At 37.2% G+C, this 24,186-nt stretch overlaps 2 protein-coding genes across 5 annotated transcripts in view; one reads left to right on the top strand and one right to left on the bottom strand.

Annotated features, from left to right (window-relative positions):
- Positions 1-24,186, bottom strand: part of LOC119418618 (exostosin-1) — a 241,899-nt gene that overhangs the window by 92,940 nt on the left and 124,773 nt on the right. The window lies entirely within an intron of this gene.
- Positions 11,920-12,949, top strand: LOC119418619 (moronecidin). Of its 2 annotated transcripts, none has more exons than XM_037685942.1 (3): positions 11,920-11,988; positions 12,244-12,369; positions 12,518-12,949. In XM_037685942.1, the coding sequence occupies exons 2-3, from the start codon at positions 12,260-12,262 to the stop codon at positions 12,738-12,740; spliced, it is 333 nt and encodes a 110-aa protein (XP_037541870.1). In that variant the 5' UTR covers positions 11,920-11,988; positions 12,244-12,259; the 3' UTR covers positions 12,741-12,949. The 2 variants fall into 2 exon arrangements, with proteins under 2 accessions (XP_037541870.1, XP_037541871.1); XM_037685943.1 differs by having other exon boundaries at positions 11,930-11,988; positions 12,259-12,369.

Here is a 24,186-nt window from a genome sequence, read left to right as displayed (position 1 = left end):
CTGGCTGCCCACTTCAAAAATGCAAACATATCTGGATAAAATGGAGGAAGTTGCCAAGGCCCCTTATTAAGCAACGCTGCAAAATATTTCACAATACTGAAAAAAACCTCGGTCCTGCATGAATATAAAAAGGTGCAACAATCGACTGGCATGCAGAAGACCCCGATGCTTTCATCATTTTGCTATTATTGCAATTCTGAATCCGTGAACAGGCAGGAGTGAAGTAACGCTGCAACATTTACCTGCTAATTAAGAAAGAGTTTTTTTATCTGATTTGACTAATTCTTGGGGGCGAAAGAAGACTTAAGTTGGTAGAGCTGCTACAGTATCGCTCAGTGAAAAGGTCGCCAGATCGGATCCCAGCTGGTGGGGCCATTCTGGCTGGAGTGTGCATGTTCTCTTCGTGGGTTTTCTCCAGGTACTCTGGTTTCCTCCCACAAACCAAAAACATGCAAGTTAGTCTGACTGGTAACTCTGAATTGTCCCTAGGTGTGAATGAGAGAGTGAATGGTTGTTTGTCTCATTTGTCTCCATGTGTCCCTGTGATGGGCTGGGGACATGTCCAGGGTGTCCCCTGCCTCTCACAGTGACTGATGATGGATGGATGGATGGATGGATGGATGGATGCATAAAGAGGACTGGCTTTAAAGGAAAATTATGCTAAATTTTCTTTAAAAGACTAAGGATTTAAATATCATAAAAAGATTCTTGGTTTTGTTTTGGAAGTTGCAGTGCTTGTAGACAACTAATGTTTTGAGACAGAAATCACCAACAAAGTTTTTCTAACATTTTCTATCATTCTTGGAACGCTGCTTTAAGATTCCTTAATTAAACAGTAAAAGTTCCTCAGGATTTATAACGGCTAACGGTCAATAAAACCTGCAGCAGGCTCCTGAAGCATGGCTTGCAGCTACATAAACCAACATTTTTCTGAGCCAGGCACATGTAGAAGATAATCAACATTCAAAGCAATCAAAGACTAATCACAACTGAGACAGAATCAAATCAAGGCTTTGAGTTTAAACATGAGCATCTCTGCAACTCTGATGCCTTACCAGTAACCGTGCTTCCACAGAAAATCAGGAAGCTACTTTTAAGCTACAATTTTATGACTAAAATGTACAAAATAACCTTGTTGAATGCTGAAGGACTGGCAAAGAACAAACAAAAAAAATGTCTTAAATCTAAGGCACTATTTATGCAAGCAGAGCCACGTTCTACAAAAATAAATGTGCCCCATTATGATTGTGCTTCTCTGCAGGATGAAGTGCACTGTGGTGTTTCTCATGTTGTCCATGGTTGTCCTGATGGCTGAACCTGGAGAGGGCTCATTCATTCCTATATTCAGAAATGCCTTAAAAGCTTGTGGTGCCATCAATGGGTAAGGACCTCTGCTGATGACATCTTCAATTTAACAAAAGTATTATCAACTATTCTTATCACAAATCCTTTATTTATCTCAATAATGACAGCTGTGGTTGTTATTTCTCATTTAGTAACACATCTTTCATTTTCAAGCATTGTTAACAGTCCAGATATGAGAGGAAGAAGGGGAGGAAGAAGGGAGAGGAGGAAGCATATCTGAAGCAGCTGGAGCAGCTAAAGAAGTCGATAGCAGAACAGCTAGCCGATCAGCTAGCCCAGCAGGTGACTCAGGAACTGGAGCAGAAGCAGCTGGTCCAGAAGCTGGACCAGCAAGAGCTGGACAAGTCAGCAAGACGTCACTTCAGCTAGACTTGAGAAGATAATCTGAAGACGCTATTATTTCTTGATTTTACTCTTAAAAAATATATAATTTTTCCAAGCCTTTCCTGAAAATGTGTCTACAGTGCCTTGTTGATTGGAAAAAAATGTTTGTCTTGTTTGTAAAATTTAAGACGCTAAATAAACTAGAAGCGCAACAAGAGTTTCCGTGTTTTGTTTCATTGTAAAACGTTTGAGTGGGGAAAAGGTGACTGTGAAATTTTTCTCATAAATGTAGAGGACTGCTCAGAGGAATGGAAAGAATCAACACATGCTTTATCCATCCATCCATCCATCCATCCATTATCTTTACCTGCTTCTTCCTTTTTGGGTCGCTGGTGCCCATAACCAGCAATAACGGTGCGAGAGGCGGGGTACACCCTGGACAGGTCTCCAGTCCATCACAGGGACACATAGAGACAAACGAGAAACAACCATTCACTCTCTCTCACCTAGGGACAATTTAAGTTACCAATCAGACTAACATGCATGTTTTTGGTCTGTGGGAGGAAACCGGGCTGCCCGGAGAAATCCCACACATGAACGGAAAGAGCATGCCAACTACCCAGAAATGCCCCTGGGTGGGATTTGAACCAGGGTAACCTGCTCGCTGAGAGGCAGCAGCTCTACCAGTTGCGCCACCGTGCTACACCACATGATTTATGTTACTCTAATATGTGGTATAGATGACTGTTGAAACACAAGGTGATAATCATCACATACTTTAAAACCACAGCAGACAGTTGTGCAGGTTTTTATGGCTATAGATAAAAAGACAACAGTAAATATTGACACATTTATTGGATACATGGGTATCAGAGACATGGACAATAACCGATCAGCTTGATTTAAAGACCCAGTAATCAGGGGCAGACTGGGACAATAATCAAGGCCGGGAATTTGGTACCATCCCAGGCCACCACCACCCGATTAACACAAACCACCAAGACTGAGTTCAGCTGAGTTCACTTTGAATGCATGGCAGGGGCTATTCTAGGATCTGACCTTTAGGGGTGCTTAGCCCACTGTGTTGACAATGATCTTGGCTTGAACAATGCAGTGACCATTAGCGTCAGAAGCATTTGTAAAGTGTGTGTATGTGTGTGTGTGTGTGGGGGGGGCACAATGGTGGTGGTGGTGGTGGGGGTCTAATGGTTCTCCCCCAGAAAATTTTGAATAAAGTAGATGCCATTACCTGCATTCTGGCGTGTTTAGGGGTGCACTAATTGCAGTTTTCTGGCCGATCACGATCTCTGTCAGGTGTTATAAGGTCACAAGGCACCTTCAATTTTCCATCCTTATTTTATGTCCTTGAACAATATCCTAGAAACAATACAAACTTGTTTTAACCGGCCATCAGGTAGTGCTCTGAAATATAAATGAAGTTTAGACAATTGTTAAAACTACAAAAAAAAAATCGGTAAAATTGGTTTCTCATGTAAGCATCAGCCGATCACTGATTTCCCCAAATTAAGCAAATTGGGGCCGATAAATTGGCCGAGCAATTTATCAGTGCACCCCAAGTTTTAACGCTTTTAGACATCTTCATTTACCTACTTATGTAAACACTTGATTCAATAACTATTTTAGAGAGCACGGCACAAGAAGAAGTAGCGCTAAGCTAGCGGCATGCAACACAGACACGCCAAGATGTTACAGGCACAGCGCTCCGCTTTACATTACTTTAATAATCGCTTTGTGCAAAACTAGTTTAGTGTTAACTGATCATAACAAATACTAAACTTATGCAACCAGAAGTTACAACATACATGTGCATTTAAAACAAAAAAATCACAACTAGCTTTAAGCATTAACATTTAATTTAACCATTAAGCATACAGTGTAATTATGACAGAAAATGGAGGATTTACCTGCAGTGCTTCAATTATTTTTGGTTACTTGCGTGCTGTGGGTGAAATGCATCCAGAGCGGAGGATTTGTTAGCAAAGAATAGAGTCCTAACATTTATTAAACATTATTTCTGTATTAAAAAAACACACAAAAACTGTGCTTTGACAAAAAAAAAATTGTTAAAGTAAAAGAGGGGCAGGTAATGCTCTCGCTTTGAGTTTATTCTCTGTCGCATGCGTGCTGTGGGTGGCAAGCGTCCAGAGCGTCACCAGCACAGGAGGTGTCACAGCTACACGGTTCAAGCACGGCTCCTCAAACGACAAGACAGACACATTTGTTCATAACTTTATTATTAGTGAGCCTGAGAGTTGCCGGATTTTAGCAAACAGTTGCCAAACGCACCCTGACACAATGAGAATGGTGCAAAAGAATAAAATAAAAAACTAATCCCTGCCGCAAAATGGTTCCGGGGTCACATGCGCCCCCCTGGCATTGCTCGGGGCCCCCCCAGGGGGGCGCGCCCCACTATTTGAGAAGGACTGATATAGACCAATATGTGGTACTTCCTGTTTAAAACTCATGTATTCTGCTGCTCATAAGGTTGGCCGTAGGGATTTATCTATCTTTGATCTTTTTTTTTTATGTTTTGTTTTCTTGAATTATTTAAATAAGTTAAAAATAAGGCCTTATCCATCAATCAAATCCTAAATTTGGCTGCTAAAACTTGAAGATGTCTGGGTAAATTTAAAGCTGTTCATTAAAATTTTTTTTTGCTTAACCTCTGAAGATGTTATGATATCAAAGACTGAACAATGAATGACTTCCAAACTCAACAAGGAAGTTGAAAATCTTCCCCGATCCTTGTTTTAGGGCTGAAATGAGAGCTTGTCTTACTCATGACTTTATTATCAACATCGTTTAATACATTAGGAAAGGTTGCACAATGAGGAAATCATGCTAGTTCTGCATATTCAGTATATAAAGCGGTACTAGGCCACCAAACACACAGAACTGTTCATAAACTGTGGTGCTGTCATTGCTGTTAGATCAGCTGTTTGAATCAGTGGAAAGATAAGAAATCAAACTTTCAGTCATATTTACAGGTAAGAAAACAATGTAAACTTCAGCTAGACAAGAGAGGATTACCTTGAATGTAGTAAGAAAAAGTTTAAATCTGAAAGTAAAATTGTGATGACTTTACTTAAATAAAATGACCGGGTCAGTGGATCTGAAAATTTAAGAGCATATTGCTCAATTTAAGTTATAATATAATTTTTTTTTTCTTTTTTGGGGTGTACACAACACACATCTACAAGGTTAAAAAAACAAGTCATAAATGTGACCGTTGTGTTGTAGTTTTTTTCAGGATGAAGTGCACTGTGATGTTGCTTGTGTTGTCCTTGGTTGTCCTGACGGCTCAACCTTCAGAGGGCATCTTTGGAATTATTTTAAATGGGATTGTGCGTGGGATCACTCAGTAAGGACTTGAAATTCTACTTGAACACTAAACATTTGACAACTTTTAGCCAGAATAATAAACTTTTACAATTCTCTTTTTCATATATATTGTTACCGATTATTTTAGTTTTGTGTCAATTTGTGAATAATCTGTTTTTTTAGCCTCGTTCGTAAACACGGAGACAGAGAACTTGACCAGCTGGATGAGCAGCAGCAGGATCAGGAGCAACAGGACCAGGAGCAGCAGGACCAGGAGCAACTGGACGAGCAGCAACTGGACCGGGAGCAACTGGACCGGGAGCAACTGGACCGGGAGCAACTGGACTGGGAGCAACTGGACCAGGAGCAAGACCAGAAGTAACTGGTCAAACATTACTTAGAATAAAAGTCTGCATGGCACAGCTTTAATTAGACTGAATGGTCAATTTGAGAATGTTTTCATGTTAGTTTTTTTTACATAATAAAGCTATTAATTTGATCAAAAATGTGTTGAAAATATAATGGTAGACATTTGATTATTTTTTTGGCAAAATATGTGTTGATAAATAAATGAGCTTTAAGACACAACAGAAACATTTTGTTTAGTTTAAAAATCTTACTGAAAATCTGACATCACAGAACTTTGTGCAGAGGTTTGCAACATTTTTCCTACAAGTCTTCTTGATGAACTATAAAAAAGGAAAATTGTGCCCTCCCTTGCCAAGATAACAGCCTTTCTAAAATATTTATCTTTCTGTGAAACATCTCAACATCTTTTCTTATTTTTATTTTGTTTTATGATGAAATAACAGCTTTTATGTCTGTGACAAACTGGAGTTTTTGTCAATCCAAGTCTTTAACAGTTACGATGAACTGAGTGGGAAATATAATCTGATCAATATATCTCCACATTGGAAAAACAAGATGAGAATTTTTGAATTAAAACAAGCACCGTTTCATCTGCCGCGAGCACTTCTCTTCATTTTAAACTTTGTGTCATTCAGGCGCATAAAGAGCGTTTCTTTGGTGATGAGATGTTCGAACTGAAATAAATGACCCAAAATAAACATTTGTCAGGTAACAGCTGGTCTAATTATCCAACATGTCAAACGAGGGATCTTCTCTAATGTCCACTTCTATCGCATCAATCACTGGACCATCTTCTATAGGAGAAGCAGATCTTGCTCATAACTCTTAGCAGCTTCATATTTCAGATAATAGTATTGTTAAATTATACGTAAACACCTATGAGGCCAGGATTTTGAGTGAGGAGAGGATTCCAAAAACATGCACAATTTTGGTGTTAATTCCCCATTCATTATTATTTTATATTTTTTCCTTATGATAACAATTTACATATTAAAGTCTCAGGGAAACAACGTGATAATTATGGATAAGTTTAGGTAGTAAGTTGCTTTTATTCTACAGCAGACATTGATTTCAGCTTAATATGAGGTTACATCATACTTGTTTTCTCTTAGGCCCTTAGAACTTACAAAGTACATTTTTCAGAATTTATATCTGGTTTAAGGGACAAAGTTTTTGGAAAATGTACCTCAAAAGGACTAATTTGGAAAGCATATAGTAAATTGTCAAAAATGATTGTGCAGAGGTGAACAGGTGCCTTTTAATCTAATGTGAGTGTCACTAGCACTTTTGTTGGTTAAAAGTTAAAAAAACAAAACAAAAAGAAAAACGCTGTTTTGTTTAAACCTAAAAAAATTGTGACAATTCTCAAACTTAATTTTCTGCTGATCTGAAAAAATGCTTATTTACAGGTAGTGTAAACAGAAATCTTAACTCATTTAAAAACATTTGCCTTTTTTCCTTAGACTTTGAAAAAACAGAAAAGTGCATCCCTGCCATGTTCGACGTCAAGTCTCTCATGTGAGGACTGTTTAAATGAGATAATAAAATAGATAAAAACAGATTCAGATGTCTAATGATTTTAATTTGTAGGCAAAAGTTAATCTGAAATTTTTAATTTTGTAACCCAGGTTCAAACTATATTTTTATTTCTATTTTTTTTTAAAGAACTTAGCATCGTGGAGAAAACGAGCTGAACACAGTGAATTTTCTCATGATTTTCCAAATAATTTAATCTTTAGATGAAACTGGAGAAAGTTTTAGTTATTATTGGTGTTCAAGTTTATATCTGCCAATGTTAGAGGAAGACATTTAAAATACCCAAATTGATTAATATTCCAAAACATTTTACTGACGACATGTTTGGAAATGTCTTGGAGAGACGGCAGTGAAGTTTTTGACTCAAATATTCAATGACATATTTGAGGGTGAGAAAATGCCTGAGGAATGGAGAAGAAGTGTGCTGGTGCCCATTTTTAAGAACAAGGGTGATGTACAGAGTTGTAGCAACTAGAGGGGAATTAAGTTGATGAGTCACATGATGAAGATCTGGGAGAGAGTTGTGGAAGCAAGACTTAGACGAGAGGTGACTATCTGTGAGCAGCAGTATGGTTTCATGCCAAGAAAGAGCACCACAGATGCCATTTTTACTTTGAGAATACTTATGGAGAAGTAAAGAGAGGGTCAGAAAGAAATCCATTGTGTCTTTGTGGATTTAGAAAAAGCATATGACAGGGTGACAAAGGAGGAGGTGTGGTATTGCATGAAGAAATTTGGAGTGGCAGAGAAGTATGTTAGACTGGTACAGGACATGTATGAGGACAGCAGGACAGTGGTGACGTGCTGTAGGAGTGACAGATAGCATTAAGGTGGAGGTGGGATTGCATCAAGGATTCCTGCCTGACCAGGATGAGGTCAGACAGGAATCCCTGTGGACTATGATGTTTGCATATGACATTGTGATCTGCAGTGAGAACAGGGTGGAAGATAACTTGGAGAGGTGGAGGTATGCACTTGAAAGAAGAGGAATGAAAGTCAGCTGTAATAAGACAGAGTACATGTGTGTGAATGAGAGGGAGGCTGGTGGAACAGCGAGGCTACAAGGAGCAGAGATCATAAAGGTGCAGGACTTCAAGGACTTTGGGTCCACTGTCCATGAAAATGGGGAGTGCGTTAAAGAGGTGAAAGAGTCCAGGCAGGATGGAGAAAATTTTCAGCAGTGACTTGCGACGAAAGGATGACAGCAAATGTCAAAAGTTTACAAAACAGTGGTGAGACCAGCTATGATGTATGGAGACAGTGGCACTGACAAAAAGGACAAAAGAACTGAAAAGTGACAGAAATGAAGATGTTGAGGTTCTCCTTGGGATCGTCAGGGACGGATAAGATTAGGAATGAGATCATCAGAGGTACAGCACAGGTTGAACAACTGGGAGATAAAGTTAGAGAGGACAGACTGAGATGGTTTGGACATGTTTAGAGGAGGGACTGTGGGTATATTGGTAGAAGGATGTTGGAAATGCAGCTGCCAGGGAAATGACAGGAGATATATGGATGCAGTTAGAGTGGACATGGAGGTAGGGATGGGCGATATGGCATAAAATTCATATCACGATATGTATTTTGAAGGGTGGTGATAACGATGCATATCACAATATGTTTTTGGTATAAAACTTGCAATAGGAATGAAAAAAAAAAAGCGCAGGGTGTCCTTTTGCCATAATTTATTTTGAAAACTGCTATACCACAAAATAATCTCAATTTAGAAAATCCCACCACTAGGTCCAGAGAGTTTTTAAATAACAAATTAAGCATTAGGCTTCTTTCTTGTAGTGCAAAACAGAGCAAAATATATCAAATGTAGTTTTAACCGTATGTTTTAAACAAACGAATATGTTGTCAAGTCTTAACAGTTTCCAGTCTTCTCACTTGATAAATGAACAGCAACAGAGCAGCATTTTACACTGAAAACACTTCTCAGTGGGCGTCTCCTTCCGTTTCAATGGAGAGCTGACACAAAATGACGACCAGTTTCCTTTGTGGCTTTGACCAGAGGGTCTCGCAGTAAAATCACACAACACAACGTTCTTTTCATAGATCAGAGAGCAGGTTTCTCTAAAGCTGACCAACGCTTGCTTTAACTTTCGACAAAAAAAAAAAAAAAAAAACTTTCGACGGAACACAGCGTTTTGTGCATGCAGCCGAATACAGCAACACTTCTGCATGCCGGCCATAGTTAGCTTGTAGCTTTGCTACTTAGCTCTCGAAGAAAGGACTTTACCACCGCTTACGCACAGTTTTCAACTAAAAAAAAGTAACGATTAAATCTGACAACTCTGATTTTACATCAGACACAGCATTACTGTGGTTAGCTGGTAGAAGACAGATCTCTATCATAGGCTAAATGTCTATCGTTTCCAACGTGTACCATATTTATATTACGCATTCCTACTAGTTGGAAGTGAGGACAGAGGATGCAGAGGACAGAGTGAGATGGAGGAGGATGACTTGCTGTGGAGACCCCTGAAGAGAAAACAGCCGAAAGAAGAGGAAGAAGAAGCCATAAAAGGAAGCTGACTGGTATACTATGCTAATTTTACGATTTTCAATTATACTTTACCAATTGTTTTTAGTTTTTGGGTCCTAACAAAAGTTACTGATAAAAAAATATAAAGTTTTCTTGTTACACAGCCAAATAAAGTCTGTTTACATTGGTATTGGCCCAAATTTCTGACATTTGTATTGTGTATGCATATTAAACTCGTCCATCTATAAGACAAATTCACACGCATCCATAAACAAAGAGATTCCACAATACAGCCTCCTCAAAAGGGTCACACTAATATTTTAATGGACCACCTTTAGCTTTGATTATGGCATGCATTCACTGTGGCATTGTTTCGATAAGCTTCAGCAATGTCACAAGATCCATTTCCATCCAGTGTTGCATTAATTTTTCACCAAGATCGTACATTGATGACTAGGCACTAGGCATGATGGGCGCATCACTTCACCTGCCTCTCTTCTTACCCTGATGCTCCCATCACTCTGAAACAGGGGAAATCTGGACTCAACAGACCACATGACCTTCTTCCATTGCTCCAGAGTCCAATCTTTATGCTCCCTAGCAAACTGAAGCCTTTTTTCCCCCGGTTAGCCTCACTGATTAGTGGTTTTCTTAAGGCTACACAGCTGTTCAGTCCCAATTCCTTGAGTTCCCTTCACATTGTGCATGTGGAAATGCTCTTACGTCACTATTAAACACAGCCCTGACTGCTACTGTTGTTTTTCTTTGATTTGATTTCACCAAACGTTAAAGTGATCGCCGATCACGATCATTCTGGATTTTTTTCCGGTCACATTTCTTCCTCGAAAACAATGGGTCCCCACTATCCTTCCAGTTTTTAATAATGCGTTGGACAGTTCTTAACCCAATTTTAGTAGTTTCTGCAATCTCCTTAGATGTTTTTTCTGCTTGATGCATGCCGATGATTTGACCCTTCTCAAACAGACTGACATCTTTTCCACGACCACGCGATGCGTCTTTCAACATGGTTGTTAAAAAAAATGAGAAGCAACTCATTGCACCAGTTGGGTTAAATAACTTGTTTCCAGCTGAAAGATGATCGCCCATGCAGTAATTATCCAATAGGAGGCTCGTACGTATTTGCTTAGTTAAATCCAGGTGGCGACGTTTCTTTTGGCCAGGCAGCGTATTATACACCAAAACAGCAATGGCCTAGACAAGCAAAGACCTTGTACAACATTTTATCTTGATTTGTGACTTTGACCTTGAAGCTGGGGTCATGAAAAGTGTATGCGACACTCTACCTTGTGATGATGCATATATGTATGGCACTCCGGTTTCCTCCAACAGACCAAAATCATGCGTTACATTGAATTTTGTAACCCTTGTGACTTGCCCAGGAAGCACCCTGCCTCTCGCACATCCGACTGCTGGAGATAGACACCAGCTTCTCTGCACACCAAAAAGAAAAAGCAAGTAAAGATAATGAACGGATGGTATCACGGCCTCAAAGGCCAATGCCTCCTTGCTGTCAAATGTCTTAGCTTTGGTACTGTCTGTCCCAACTTTGGCTGTATATTTGCAATGAGGTGGAAAACTGTGTGACCCATAAATGTTTAAAGGTACATAAGCCAGCCAGATGCAAATCAGTACAATTTGTGACACTTGCTTATTTCTAATTTGTGAGAATACTCGACCAATCAGTGAAAAGGCAAGGAATAAATATTTCAGAATGGCTTCACGGTTCAACGTCAATATATATTTTTCAACCGTGATAGAAGTAATGTGCTGTAGGGTTGTGCACCTTTGGTATACAGACAACACGTTTTGAGACACTGCCAAGAAGTCAATTTATTAAAGACGCATGAGCAGCAAAACACAAAATGACACATCTGATTCAGATACAGTGATACAGTCCAATCATGAGACAATGCGGCCCAATGAATTTTGGTCAACGTTGAAATTCAATGCAATACAACAAAGGAAAGATTTTATGTCAATTATTGAGACAGTTCTTTTTTTACTACTTTAAAGTAATACCTCGTGGCTCAATGAGGCTAACCTGTATTAAAAAAAAGGATGAATGAATGAATACCGCTCACAAACAGGCATTTTATAAAATTATATAACACTTGCATAATACCCAACTTGCAAATAAACAATAAATAAATAAGGCCAAGTACAACCACAAAAAACTACCAGCAGCAGATGTGGTTAATACTCTCTCGTTAACTCAAAAAGTGTTGATTAGCATCACTGTCATGACGTGGTCAAATTGCTAAACTGATTTCTTATCCAAGCTGAAAAACTGAAGTGAAGGAAGTAGAGTATGACTCAACGTTGGTTGCATGTGCAAGATAAAGGATAAAACTTTGGTCTTCATGCCAAACATCATGGTAACCAGTTTTTGCAACTTTGTACACGGTTTCACAATATTATAATGACCTCAGTCATGGGCACACATAAATAGAAGTGCGAAGAAGAGACTCGACACAGACTGGTACATTCTGTGACACGCACTCCTTTCTGCTTAGTGAGCATCCTTTGGACCAATCAGTAGGAAGGTAAGGACCAAATATTTCAGCTGTATTTACTTGTGAGTATTTAGAGAAAATATCAAAAGATAAGCGTTTATTTACACCAAACAACTCCAATTCAGAACATTTTTTTTATTATTATTTAAAGGCAGATATGGGATGCTTCTGCGAAAGCACAAAGCTTATTGATTAAACATATAAATGCAGCAACTTTATAATTACCAGCAGGACGTCTACATTAAATTACCTAGTTTAAATAATTAAAACATTTTCCCACTGTAGTCTTTTCATTGTCAGGATGAAGTGTGCCGTGATGTTTCTTGTGTTGTCCATGGTTGTACTCATGGCTCAACCTGGCGAAGGATTTTGGCACGTGCTTGCGGGAGCAGCTACTCATCTCGCTTCACAGTAAGTACTTCGACTGCTGTTGCTATTATTTTAAATATATGAACACTTACTTTTAAATTAATGAGACCAAAACTTTCATTTTAAAACTGCCATTTCCCTTCACCATTACTGGCAATGACATTCTCAAACTGAGTTTTTCTCTTCCCAGCTTCTTGAACAACAGGGGTGAAACTGCAGAAGAACAAGCTGACCAGCAGCAGCTGAACCAGCAACTGGCCCAGGAGGAAGCCCAGAAGCTGGACCTGCAGCGGATGAACCAGCAACAGCTGGATGAGCAGCAGCAACAGCTGGATGAGCAGCAGCAGCAGGATCAGGAACAACTGAACAGACGTTCATTTAAATCCAAGTTTGCTCGACGTCACTTTAATTAAACTCTGAGGATAGAGCGGAAGATGCTTTAACTCTTGCTCTTGAACATATCGCAACTTGGCAGAGCGGAATAAATATTTACAATGCTTCTGTTAATAAATAATTTTGATTCATTCACTTTAAGATGTTGGTTAATCAATAAAGAAGCTTTACGGCACACGAACAAACAAACAACTGAACTGGCGAGTTAATAAACAAGATTTACAGCACAGTAGAAACTTTTGTCTCTTGTTCAGGTTGAAAATGAAATTGATTTAAAAAAATTGTTTCACTTTAAACTCAAAGTCATTGGAATTTCGACAAATTACTAAATGTGTGGACAATGTGAGTGATAAATGTTAAAACTACTATCAAGCAGTTTTTGAACAGAAGACCTGTAATAAAGCTGGTTTATAAAATTATATTTTGAAGGGAACGTGCGGGACACTGCAGATGTCTCAGCTGGGTTCAAAGCCCTTTCAAGGGCAAAACCAACTTTAAAACAGAAAACAGAACGGATTATGGAAAAACATGAAAGAAAATATATGTATTCAGTAAAGTTTGCACCTTTTGACAGTCTTCTAAATAGTAGGATAAAAAAATGTTAGAATTCAGAAAGTCTGCCTGAATTCAGGACCTGATGCTACATATATATATATTTTTTTAATTAATTTATTCACTCATTTAAAAGAAACAAAATAAAACAAGTTCATCAAAAAAACAAAAAACAAACACTGAATGAAAAGGGTACAGAAAGAAGAAAAAAAATCTTATAATAACTACCCCTTATATAAAAATATATAAAATAACTACAAACAAACGACAACTTCAGCTTGAACAATCTCCAAAGTGAAAACAAAAACATCAGGTATCGTTCACTTGGAACCATACCTTCCCAACAATTTTAACTTAATCATCTTTTTAAACAAATTGTTTTAGAAATTTTTATGGTGATATAAAGTTCCATAATCCTATTCCCTGAATTACAAACAGGGTTCCAAAAAAGTTGGGACACTAAAATTGTGAATAAAAACTGAATGCAATGATGTGGAGATGGCAAATGTCAATATTTTATTCGTAATATAACATAGATGACGGATCAAAAGTTTAATCTGAGTAAATGTAACATTTTAAAGGAAAAATATGTTGATTCAAAATTTCACAGTGTCAACAAATCCCAAAAAAGTTGGGACAAGTAGCAATAAGTGGCTGGAAAAAGGAAATTGAGCATATAACGAACAGCTGGAAGACCAATTAACACTAATTAGGTCAATTGACAACATGATTGGGTATAAAAAGAGATTCTCAGAGTGTCAGTGTCTCTCAGAAGCCAAGATGGTAAGAGGATCACCAATTCCACCATTGTTGCGCAGAAAGATAGTGCAGCAATACCAGAATGGTGTTACCCAGCGTAAAATAGCAAAGACTTTTAAGTTATCATCATCAACCATGCATAACATCATCAAAAGATTCTGAGAATCTGGAACAATCGCTGTGCGTAAGGGTCAAGGCCGTAAAACTCTACTGGATGCTCGTGATCTCCGGGCCCTTAAACGTCACTGCACCTCAAACAGGAATGCCACTGTCAAGGAAATAACAGAATGGGCTCAGGAATACTTCCAGAAAGCATTGTCAGTGAACACAATCCATCGTGCCATCCGCCGTCGCCAGCTGAAACTCTACAGTGCAAAGAGGAAGCCATTTCTAAGCAAGCTCCACAAGCTCAGACGTTTGCACTGGGCCAGGGGTCATTTAAAATGGAGTGTGGCAAAATGGAAGACTGTTCTGTGGTCAGATGAGTCACGATTTGAAGTTCTTTATGGAACACTGGGACGCCATGTCATCCAGACCAGAAAGGACAAGGATAGCCCAAGTTATCAACGCTCCGTTCAGAAGCCTGCATCACTGATGGTATGGGGTTGCATGTGCGCTTGTGGCACGGGCAGCTTGCATGTCTGGAAAGGCACCATTAATGCAGAGAACTATGTTCAGGTTCTAGAACAACATATGCTCCCATCTAGACGTCATCTCTTTCAGGGAAGACCCTGCATTTTTCAACACGATAATGCCAGACCACATTCTGCAGCAATCACAACATCATGGCTACGTAGGAGAAGGATCCGGGTACTGAAATGGCCAGCCTGCAGTCCAGATCTTTCACCTATAGAGAACATTTGGTGCATCATAAAGAGGAAGGTGCGACAAAGAAGGCCCAAGACGATTGAACAGTTAGAGGCCTGTATTAGACATGAATGGGAGAGCGTTCCTATTTCTAAACTTGAGAAACTGGTCTCCTCTGTCCCCAGACGTCTGTTGAGTGTTGTAAGAAGAAGGGGGGACGCCACACAGTGGTAAAAATGGACTTGACCCAACTTTCTTGGGATTTGTTGACGCCATGAAATTTGAAAACAACAGATTTTTCCCTTAAAATGATACATTCTCTCAGTTTAAACTTTTGATCTGTGATTTGTGTTCTATTCTGAATAAAATATTAGATGTTGGCACTTCCACATCATTGCATTCAGTTTTTATTCACAACTTGTTTAGTGTCACAACTTTTTTGGAATCCGGTTTGTACAACGCAGCTCCTTCAGACCAGTTCAAAATGGAGGATTTACAAACATTTCCATTCCCTTAAGGTTATAATGAATCTCTTTTTAAACAAATTTTAATTGAATATTTGGGGCTAATATTTTTATGAGATTTACATATGATTTGTACAATACTATATTCAACCAAATCATAAAATTGTAATAATTTCAACTGATGAAATATATTTGTTGGGTGACCATAGCACTTCCTAATAATTCTTATAGCTCTTTTTTGTAAAATGAAAATAGAATTTGTAATTGTTATGCATTTCTTAATTCTTTCATCATCCAAGGTTTGTCAACAGCATTTTTCTTTTTTTTTTTTTTGCATACAATTCTTTTCCTAAGATATTCATAAACACATCATAGGCTCTGTTTACATAATCAACATACACATCATTCCAATTTTGTTTTTTCAAATAATCTTTTAATTTATCCAAAGCTTTTTTGATGAATTTATCATTTTACTCTTCACCGTCGCTACATTTTTCTGCATTGATAATTTTTACAAATTGCAAAAACTGACAAATGATCATTTATATCAGTCATCAAAATCCCACTCATCACCTCAGCATCTTTTACATTAGTAAAACAGATATTGAGCTGATAGTAGCCAAGAGTCATCCCCAATTTACACAGATAGAGAAATATATTTTTTAAAATGTTAACGTTAATTATCTGACGGTACAATATCTCTTAATACTATACTGAGTATGAGTTACTGAGTAACTAATATTCTGGTTTTGAACTGTTGTAAGGTAGACTTCCTTTGTTAGTTTAGTGTACATATCATTATCATTATTATTAATATTATTATTATTCATATACATTAGAATCTTTCCCCCTAAAATCAGCATGTTTGATGAAGAGTAACAAACATGAAATAAAAATGAAATGTTCTCAGATGCTCTGAACTCTTAAAAGAAAAAAAAATATGAACAAGGTTTTTGTGGATTAAAAACAAGTTATAATTTGAAGAAACGGCCGTACAGTAGTCAAATTTATCTGCAAACATAATTTACATTTAATTCAATAAATTTTAATAAATTAATTTAAAGTATCTTTATTTAAATTAAATATGAAAAAAAAAACTGAGAACATTACTTTTAAAATTTATACGGTTTGAAAATGTCATCTGATTAAAAAAACAAAAAAACAAACAGAAGTTCTGTCTCAGTGACCCCAGTATGATTGTGTGAACCCAGTATGATTGTCGAGTTCCAGTGAAATCGCTTAGTCAGGATGACACAATGTGAGAAGTTGCATCATCTACAAATTAGGACCTTTAAAGGAAAATGTCCCGGCAATGCTAACATTCAGTATGTGTATGTAAGGAAAAAATAAGAAACTCTACTATTAGTGCTCCTTTAAGTGGTTGCTTTTGCCTCTTTATTCTGTATCAATGTCTTACTTGTGACTACACATTGCATACAAACTTCTTATGTAAAAGGAAACATGAGCAGGAGTGACATGGCATGTTTTTATCGCAATGATTCATCAGTTTCTAGTCACGACAAACATCCCGATTCCAAAATACATTAAAGAAATCAATTTAACACCAACTCTACAAGATAGACAAACATTTGCTGTGACAGTACAACCTTGAAACTGGACACTACTGTAGAGAGATGATGGTACAAGCAGAGAAACGGGACAAACTGCTTTAACAATGTTTTGAATTAGGTTTTTCTTTGTCCTGATGCTGGGTCTACTCACAGCTATAACTGCAAAATAAGAGTACTGTACGGCACATGTTACGCCGGTCAAATGATTATACAACAATACAGCAATCTATAGCAATGGCCTGACAAGCAAAGCCACGAGAAGGTTGCCACACTTTGCCTGACCTTAAACATGTATGGTAGACTTACTTGATATATATTCTAATCACTCTGGATTTAATTTGAACAGATCCATAATTACATTTCAGCAGTAGAAATTAAAATTTTTAAGATTTACAATTTCAAATCCAATAGTAAAAATCTAAAAACAAACTAAAATCTGTTAAGTTTAACTGGCCATTTTAGCAGGTATTTGCCAAGGAAGATATGACATATCAAGGTGGACCAATAAACTGTGAGCCCAGCAGCTTCTTTCACACAACAGACTGGAGCAGCACCCTCATGACAGCAGATAAAGCCCCGATCCATTAATCCTGCTCCATCCCACAATCACTTTTGGCTTAACTCTCCATTTAAAGCAAACACTCCACCTGAACCAGAAGGAAGAGGTCCACCTTTTACCAGCTGAGAACCAAGACCTCAAAACTATAGATGCTGACCGTCATCGAGGCCTCATTCCAGCCTTCTGTTCCCAGAGATTTTACACAGACACGGTTAAGAATTAGCAACACAAACTAATGAAACTGACCTTGACAAATCGTATGGTAGTCTTAACTTATTTTGTCACAATCTGTTGAGGTAGTCACTGCAACCAAGATTTCTGTAATTCTCTTTCACTGAGATGTCTGCACATGTCCATAGGTATCTTGGCCCACTCCTTATAAACAAACTGTTGCTTCTGTCTCGGGTTTGAAGGGTTCTCCGGACTTCGTGTTTCAGCTCCTTCCAGAGACATTCAGTAATGTTGCATATCATGTTTACAGTTTAAAGTACTTTGTGGCCTAATAAGTTAGGAGTATTTTGTAGTTATGAACTCCTGGTAAGTGAAGTGCATTTGAGGGGTCTGCTGGCATGAGTCACCGCCAAATAGCTGCCAAGTTGTTTTATATCTCTACATGGATAACATGGTGCTCCAAGTCACTCTTATATTTTATCACAACAACTTCATATAGTATAGACAAGAAAACCAGTAAACATTTCATCCATTTGGGAATCTTGCGCAAAATTATAAAATCCTTAGTTTTTGTCTTTTAAAGGTTAATGATGGTTAAACGGCATTCACTTTTGCCTTTTTCTTTTCTTTCCGAACTAGTAGGAATGTGCGATATTTACGGTACACGGTAGAAACAGACATTTAGCCCATGATAGAGATCTGTATTCTACTGGCAGTAATGCTTGTTGGTGACGTAATCGGCCGGCGTCAAAGCAGAGAGCAAGCGGAGAGCAAGCGGAGAGCAGGAGCAGAAAACTGTAATCTGCAAAGTGTATGGTGTGACATCCAACATTTTTCAGTCAGGTCATCTGGACAGTTTCTTGTTTTTGTGCTAAAACGGCCGGCAATGGAGGAGGGGGCGTGCCAAAGAGACCATCTTAGCACCAACATAACTGGTTTGTTCCACTTTGGAGTAAGCTGTTGGAGGAAGAATCAGTTTTGTTGTACGTTTCTTTGACTGATGAAGCCTTCTGGATCGAAGGTGAAACGTTTCAGCACAAAAAAAGAAACTGTCCAGATGACCTGAAAAATGTTGGATTGTATACCTGGATTATTGAGCATGGACTTGTTGTATGGTGTGACGGTTCCTGCAAAGGGAGGCACTTTTATTTGAAAATGCTGCTCTGCTGCTGTTCATGTTCATGCTGACTTGTTCTTTATTTAAAAACTCTCTGGACCTAGTGCTGGAATTTTCTTGATTGAGATTATTTTGTGATACATCGGTTTTCAATATAAATGTGGGCAAAATGACACCCTATCTTTATTTTTCATTCCTATTGCAAGTTTTATAACAAAAACATATCATGATATATATTGTTACCGCCACCCATCACAGCAGACAGATTTGAATTGTATGCCATATCGCACATCCCTGCCAACTAGATATAAACAGTGCAACACTTGCCCCAAGACAAATCTCTACTTTTGTGTTTAAACAAATTAAACTGAATAGATTTGACACTATTTTATACATTTTAACAGAGAGATTAGTTGTTTGTTGTGCCCTTACAAAATGTATGAAACTCTGGTTGCAAGACTGTTACGGCTTCACACCTTTACTCCACATCACTACATTCATTTTACAAAGTCTGGCATAGACATACTGAGCAGTAAGCCGAGGAAGATGAGAAGCAGACATACAGACAGAAACAAGATTCATACAACCAAGGTGTACCAGGTTACACCCAAAGACCGTATGCACTGAAAGTTCACCAAAAGACTCGCATAAAGTTAGGCCAAGACAAAAATGTTCCAGGATAGGTTTTATGGACCTCCATGACTGTTCAGCTTGTTGCGATCCCCCCAGACAAGCTACCCCAAGTTGCAAAACGTTCAACACGACTCACAAAACCAATGATTGAATTGAGAGTTTAACAAATAAATATCAGAATAAATTAAAAGCTGTTATTTTGAGACCTATCAAAAACGTCTGAAGCATTTCTCAGTTGTAGATGATGGGTCCTCCAACAGGATAATGACCCATAGCACAGCCAAAGACATTCAAAACCATCTTGACAGTAAAACATTGGACTTATCTGAAGTGGCCTTCAATGGGCCCTGATCGAAATCCTACAGATCTGCATTATTCTTTCATACGTGACTTTTTAAATAGTTGTTGGACCTTATCTTGTCCAAGATCACATGTTGTTCCTCCTCAAAGATGAAAGGTGAAACATCAAATTAATAATGTAGTCGTTTATGCAACATTAATATTGGGAAAGAGACCTCAGACCAACCCACTGGAGACAAAAGCATTTAAAGACAAAAATCCAGGACAGCTTTAGACCTAGCTCACTTTTGCTCCTTGACAATAATTTGACACTCTCTGGGCTCCGTTACAATCTGCGAAGAGGTAAAAACTAATATTTGTCTTTTTCATGTTTGATAAATGAGAAACTTCACATATTTTATCTTGGAATTGTTGTAATATTTACTCCCAACGTGTTTTGCTGTGCAGGATGAAGCTGGTTATGGTTTTCCTTGTACTGTCTCTGGTCGTCCTTATGGCCGAACCTGGGGAGTGTTTTTTAAAATCTCTCTGGAAAGGGGCCAAGTCCATATTTAAAGGGGCCCGTACAGGATGGAAGGGTAAATCACCACTGAGGACTTCAAAAGACAGAACTCAAAAAAAGTTTCATAAATGAAAATAATGTTAAATATTAATTAGTTTTGCTAACATCAACATACCAACCCACACACTTTTTGTCCTTTATTACTTGTACTGCACTCTTATGGTTGCGTCACTCACAGACTACTTTCATATTTTTAAAAGTACAATAACAATGAAAACTAATTTTGTCTTACTATATATATATATATTTGTTGTTGTTGTTTAGATTTCCGTGATCGCCAGAGGATGGATAAAATGGCCAAGTAAGCTTCTCTCACTTGAAAAATTTGAAACCAGTTTGTGTTTTTAGTTATTCACTTTTAAAGCCAATCTAAGGTTCCTTTAGCAGAGCTCTTTATTTCAAACCAAACAACTCAGACACACTAATATCCCCTTTGTAATGTTCTGCCTAATTTGTACATAGTATATCGGCCACAACCAGTTCTATGGTTTACCTGACAAAAGCAACAAAACACATCAGCAGAAATCTTGCATTCCTTAAAGGAATGGCTGCATTTACATTTTGTGCAACTAAATCACTAATTACCATTTAATGGAGAAAAGGTTTCCAAAACTAAGATTCTTATGTTATGTACCTGTGTCTTTTTAATGATTGTTGAAAAAATCTGACCGTCTCTTTTATTTCCTGTTTTCACTAGGCTTCAACAACAAATGGGGAACAGAGAACAACAAAATGAACAACAAAATGAACAACAAAATGAACCAGCATATCAGCGTTGAGTCTGTTCATCTAAAAACAAAGCAAACGTTATGATAATCTCTTGCTTAAAAGGGCGAAAACTGTTGCAGTTCTACCAATCAACCACAAACAAGTCATTCTGGATTTGCATGAAAAAAGTTATTTTTTTTTCATCTGTATATCTGACGTTTTGTTTTTAAAAACAAAAATCTAACAATGTTGCAAATTTTCCTCATGAATAAACATGAAAAAAAGAACAGCTTTGTTTGTGGAATCATTTTTTTAAAAAATAATTTAGGAAGGTGTTCTCAGTAATCAGTTTAGCTCCCACAGCCAAAAAATGTTGGAAAGAAATGAAGCATTTTATCAAAATTTCAACAATTATTTCAAAACAACCAAATCAAGATGATACTTTGTGACTAAAATTATTGAGATTACTTCCTTGTGGTGGAACAGTGGACAACAGAGACATTTGAATTTACTTGGCCAAAAAAACCTTAGATCTTGCCTTTAGTATTTCACATGTCAAATAATTGATTGTACTGAATAGCAGTGCTGCAAACACACACCGAATTTTAATAGTAAAAGGTGTCAATAATCATTTATCAGTAGGAACGAGTGCAGAGCAACAAAACCCACAAAATCACCAGTTTAAAAAGTGATTATTGAGAAATGGCAAGTTGTCAATCTATAAACGGCTCTACACTCCATCTGCTGCAGTCAAAATATTAAATGTGAAAAGGCAAAAAGGTGAATATGCAACACGAAATGAGTCAAAATGTTTGCTCAAGCCCTCCTAGTTGTTGATTGTCAAAACAAGTAACCTTTTTTTTTTTTTAATTCAACCTTTATTTATACAAGTTAGTTCCCATTGAGCCTTAAGGACTCATTTACAAGAGAGACCTGTTGCATACAAACATGAAGTGTAATCTCTTTTAAATAAGCCACTTCTGCGCTAGGCGTACTGAATTTTTTTAATTTTTTTTTTAAAGAATCTAGATTCCTAGTCCTGGTGATTTTGAATCGATTCTAAATGCACCTATAACAATGTTAAAAAGCATTTAAGTTAAATTTTTTCCACTCCTTCTCCCGAGCGTACTGCATTTCGCATTACGTGTCCACTTGCCCACCGTACAGCAAGCTAGTTAGCCAGCTCCCTTTATCTGTATGGAGCCCGCTAGCATGGAGCAGGAGAACAGCGAGATTCAACCCACCCCGGAGCTGAAAACAGTGGAGTTTACTGAAACTGATTGATTTATAGTTTGTGATCGTTGAGAAATACATGAGAAGACACTGAAAAATAATTTCATATTAAATCGCATTCTCAATATTGAGGTAAAAGAAACCTCAATTAGAATATTTTCCAAAATCGTTGAGCCCTCCTTGCCATCGTGGTTCATGTTTACATGATTGTTAAGTTTCAGGGAAGGGTCCATTATCACATCCAGAGTTTTGTATTTTTGTTGCTTTGGTATTTCTTGTTTTTTGGGAGAGTCAAGATGGTTCTTCTCGTCCTGAGCATTTCAATGCATTGTTTACCTTGTGTTGACCTGCAAACAACAATAAACCTAAATCTAACCTGTTTTCTTGCACACTTCTCACTTTAGCCTTTTTTTTTTTTTTTAATCAGCATCAGTGTTTGACGCTGATAAGCAAAGTCAGTCACTGTGACTTGGCATGTGACACAATCAACACTTCCCTTTAAATAAAACGCACAGGTCACTGAAAGCTTGTGTGCTTTTGAGTCGTTTTCGAAATGGTAGCTTTTGAAACTTTTTTCAAGCGTTTTTAAGAAAGAAAATAATTTCAGTTAATAATTAAAATGCAACATTGTCCTTATTAAAGTCAAAACGTCAAATAATTAATGATGCAACAAAAACAAACTGGAATGAAAGTTTCATATACATTCATTAGATTTACACGTTAAGTTGATCTTGTGCAAAAACCAAGAAATTAATAATTTTTGTATTGCAAATGTGTTTATAACAAACAAAAACTACACATATATTCCTCAAGACATGCAAAGGATTGAAAGCAGCATTTAAATTCCAGCGCAATCCCAAAACAGGCACTAATTTCTAGCAATATTTTAATTACTAAACCTTTATCATACAAATTTATACATTGTAAAAAACCCGATAAGTTCATTTAACTCAAAATTTTTGGTGAAATAGATTACAACAAAATTTTTAAGTAACTGAACTTTAAAATATAAGTTATATAAACACACTTTATATAGTAGCTTTAACTACGTATTTTTAAGTACTATTGATTAATATTTTTATGTTAAATAAACATATTTGTTTTGGTATTTTCTACTTGGTATTCTGAGATTCAAGTACAATTCTAAATCAAGTATAAAGTACTTAAATTTTCTAACTACTTTTTAGCAATTAAAATTTAGTTTCTGAATGTTAACAATTTAAGTTAATTGGACTCAAACGTGTTTAAATAAAACAAATTCCTAAAAAAATACCAAATCTAATTGTTTGGAATTGGGTACAAAACAAGAAAAATGTGCTAAAAACAACCAGTTAAACGTCTAAAAACATAAGACAGACAATATAAATTCAACTTGCACATTTATTAAGCAACTGTAGAACATAGCTCATCTAACATGTCCTAACATTTGTGTTTTAGACAACCAAAAAACAAACAACAACAAAAAAGAACAAAAACTTTAAGCATAGCAAGGGCAAAGAGCAGAAATCGTGTTTATTTAAATAAATTAATTAATAAATAAATAAAGGCTGGATAAAAAGCTCTGGCAGGTCCAACAATGTCAGTCCACTTACTGTTATTTGGAACAATTTCAGAAACTTCCCGTTTTAAGCACAGGCTTACAATATTACCAATAATGATTTTCACAACATTAACAGTCTACTTGGAGTGGATTAAAAAATAAGAATGGCATTTTTATAATAAGGACAAAAATCCTTTGTTGGATAAAATCCTGCCTTATCAGATGGGCAAATTGAATAAAAAAAAAACATTACAGTGAAGTAAATACATACAGTAATATAATAAAGAAACCTTTATAAAATGCTAATACAGTATAGTGGTTATGAAAAAACAGCAAACAATTCCTGTTAAACCATTATGTGCATCTGTAAAGTGCAACCATGCACAAATAACAGAACAGTACGCACGTCCTCCCTCGCGTACGCACGTCCTCCCTCGCGTACGCACGTCCTCCCTCGCGTACGCACGTCCTCCCTCGCGTACGCACGTCC

This window comes from Nematolebias whitei, chromosome 12 (assembly GCF_014905685.2).
Source record: "Nematolebias whitei isolate Nwh7 chromosome 12, NemWhi1, whole genome shotgun sequence".
Classification (NCBI taxonomy): Eukaryota; Metazoa; Chordata; class Actinopteri; order Cyprinodontiformes; family Rivulidae; genus Nematolebias; species Nematolebias whitei.
Note: the sequence above shows the minus strand (reverse complement) of the source record. Positions and strands in the feature narration are given on the sequence as shown.

Bases quoted from the DNA above. Each gene is read 5' to 3' on its own strand.
- LOC119418619 (XM_037685942.1), top strand. From the start codon at position 12,260: ATGAAGTGTGCCGTGATGTTTCTTGTGTTGTCCATGGTTGTACTCATG. The intron at 12,370-12,517 runs GTAAGTACTTCG...TTCTCTTCCCAG, and splicing joins GCTACTCATCTCGCTTCACA to CTTCTTGAACAACAGGGGTG.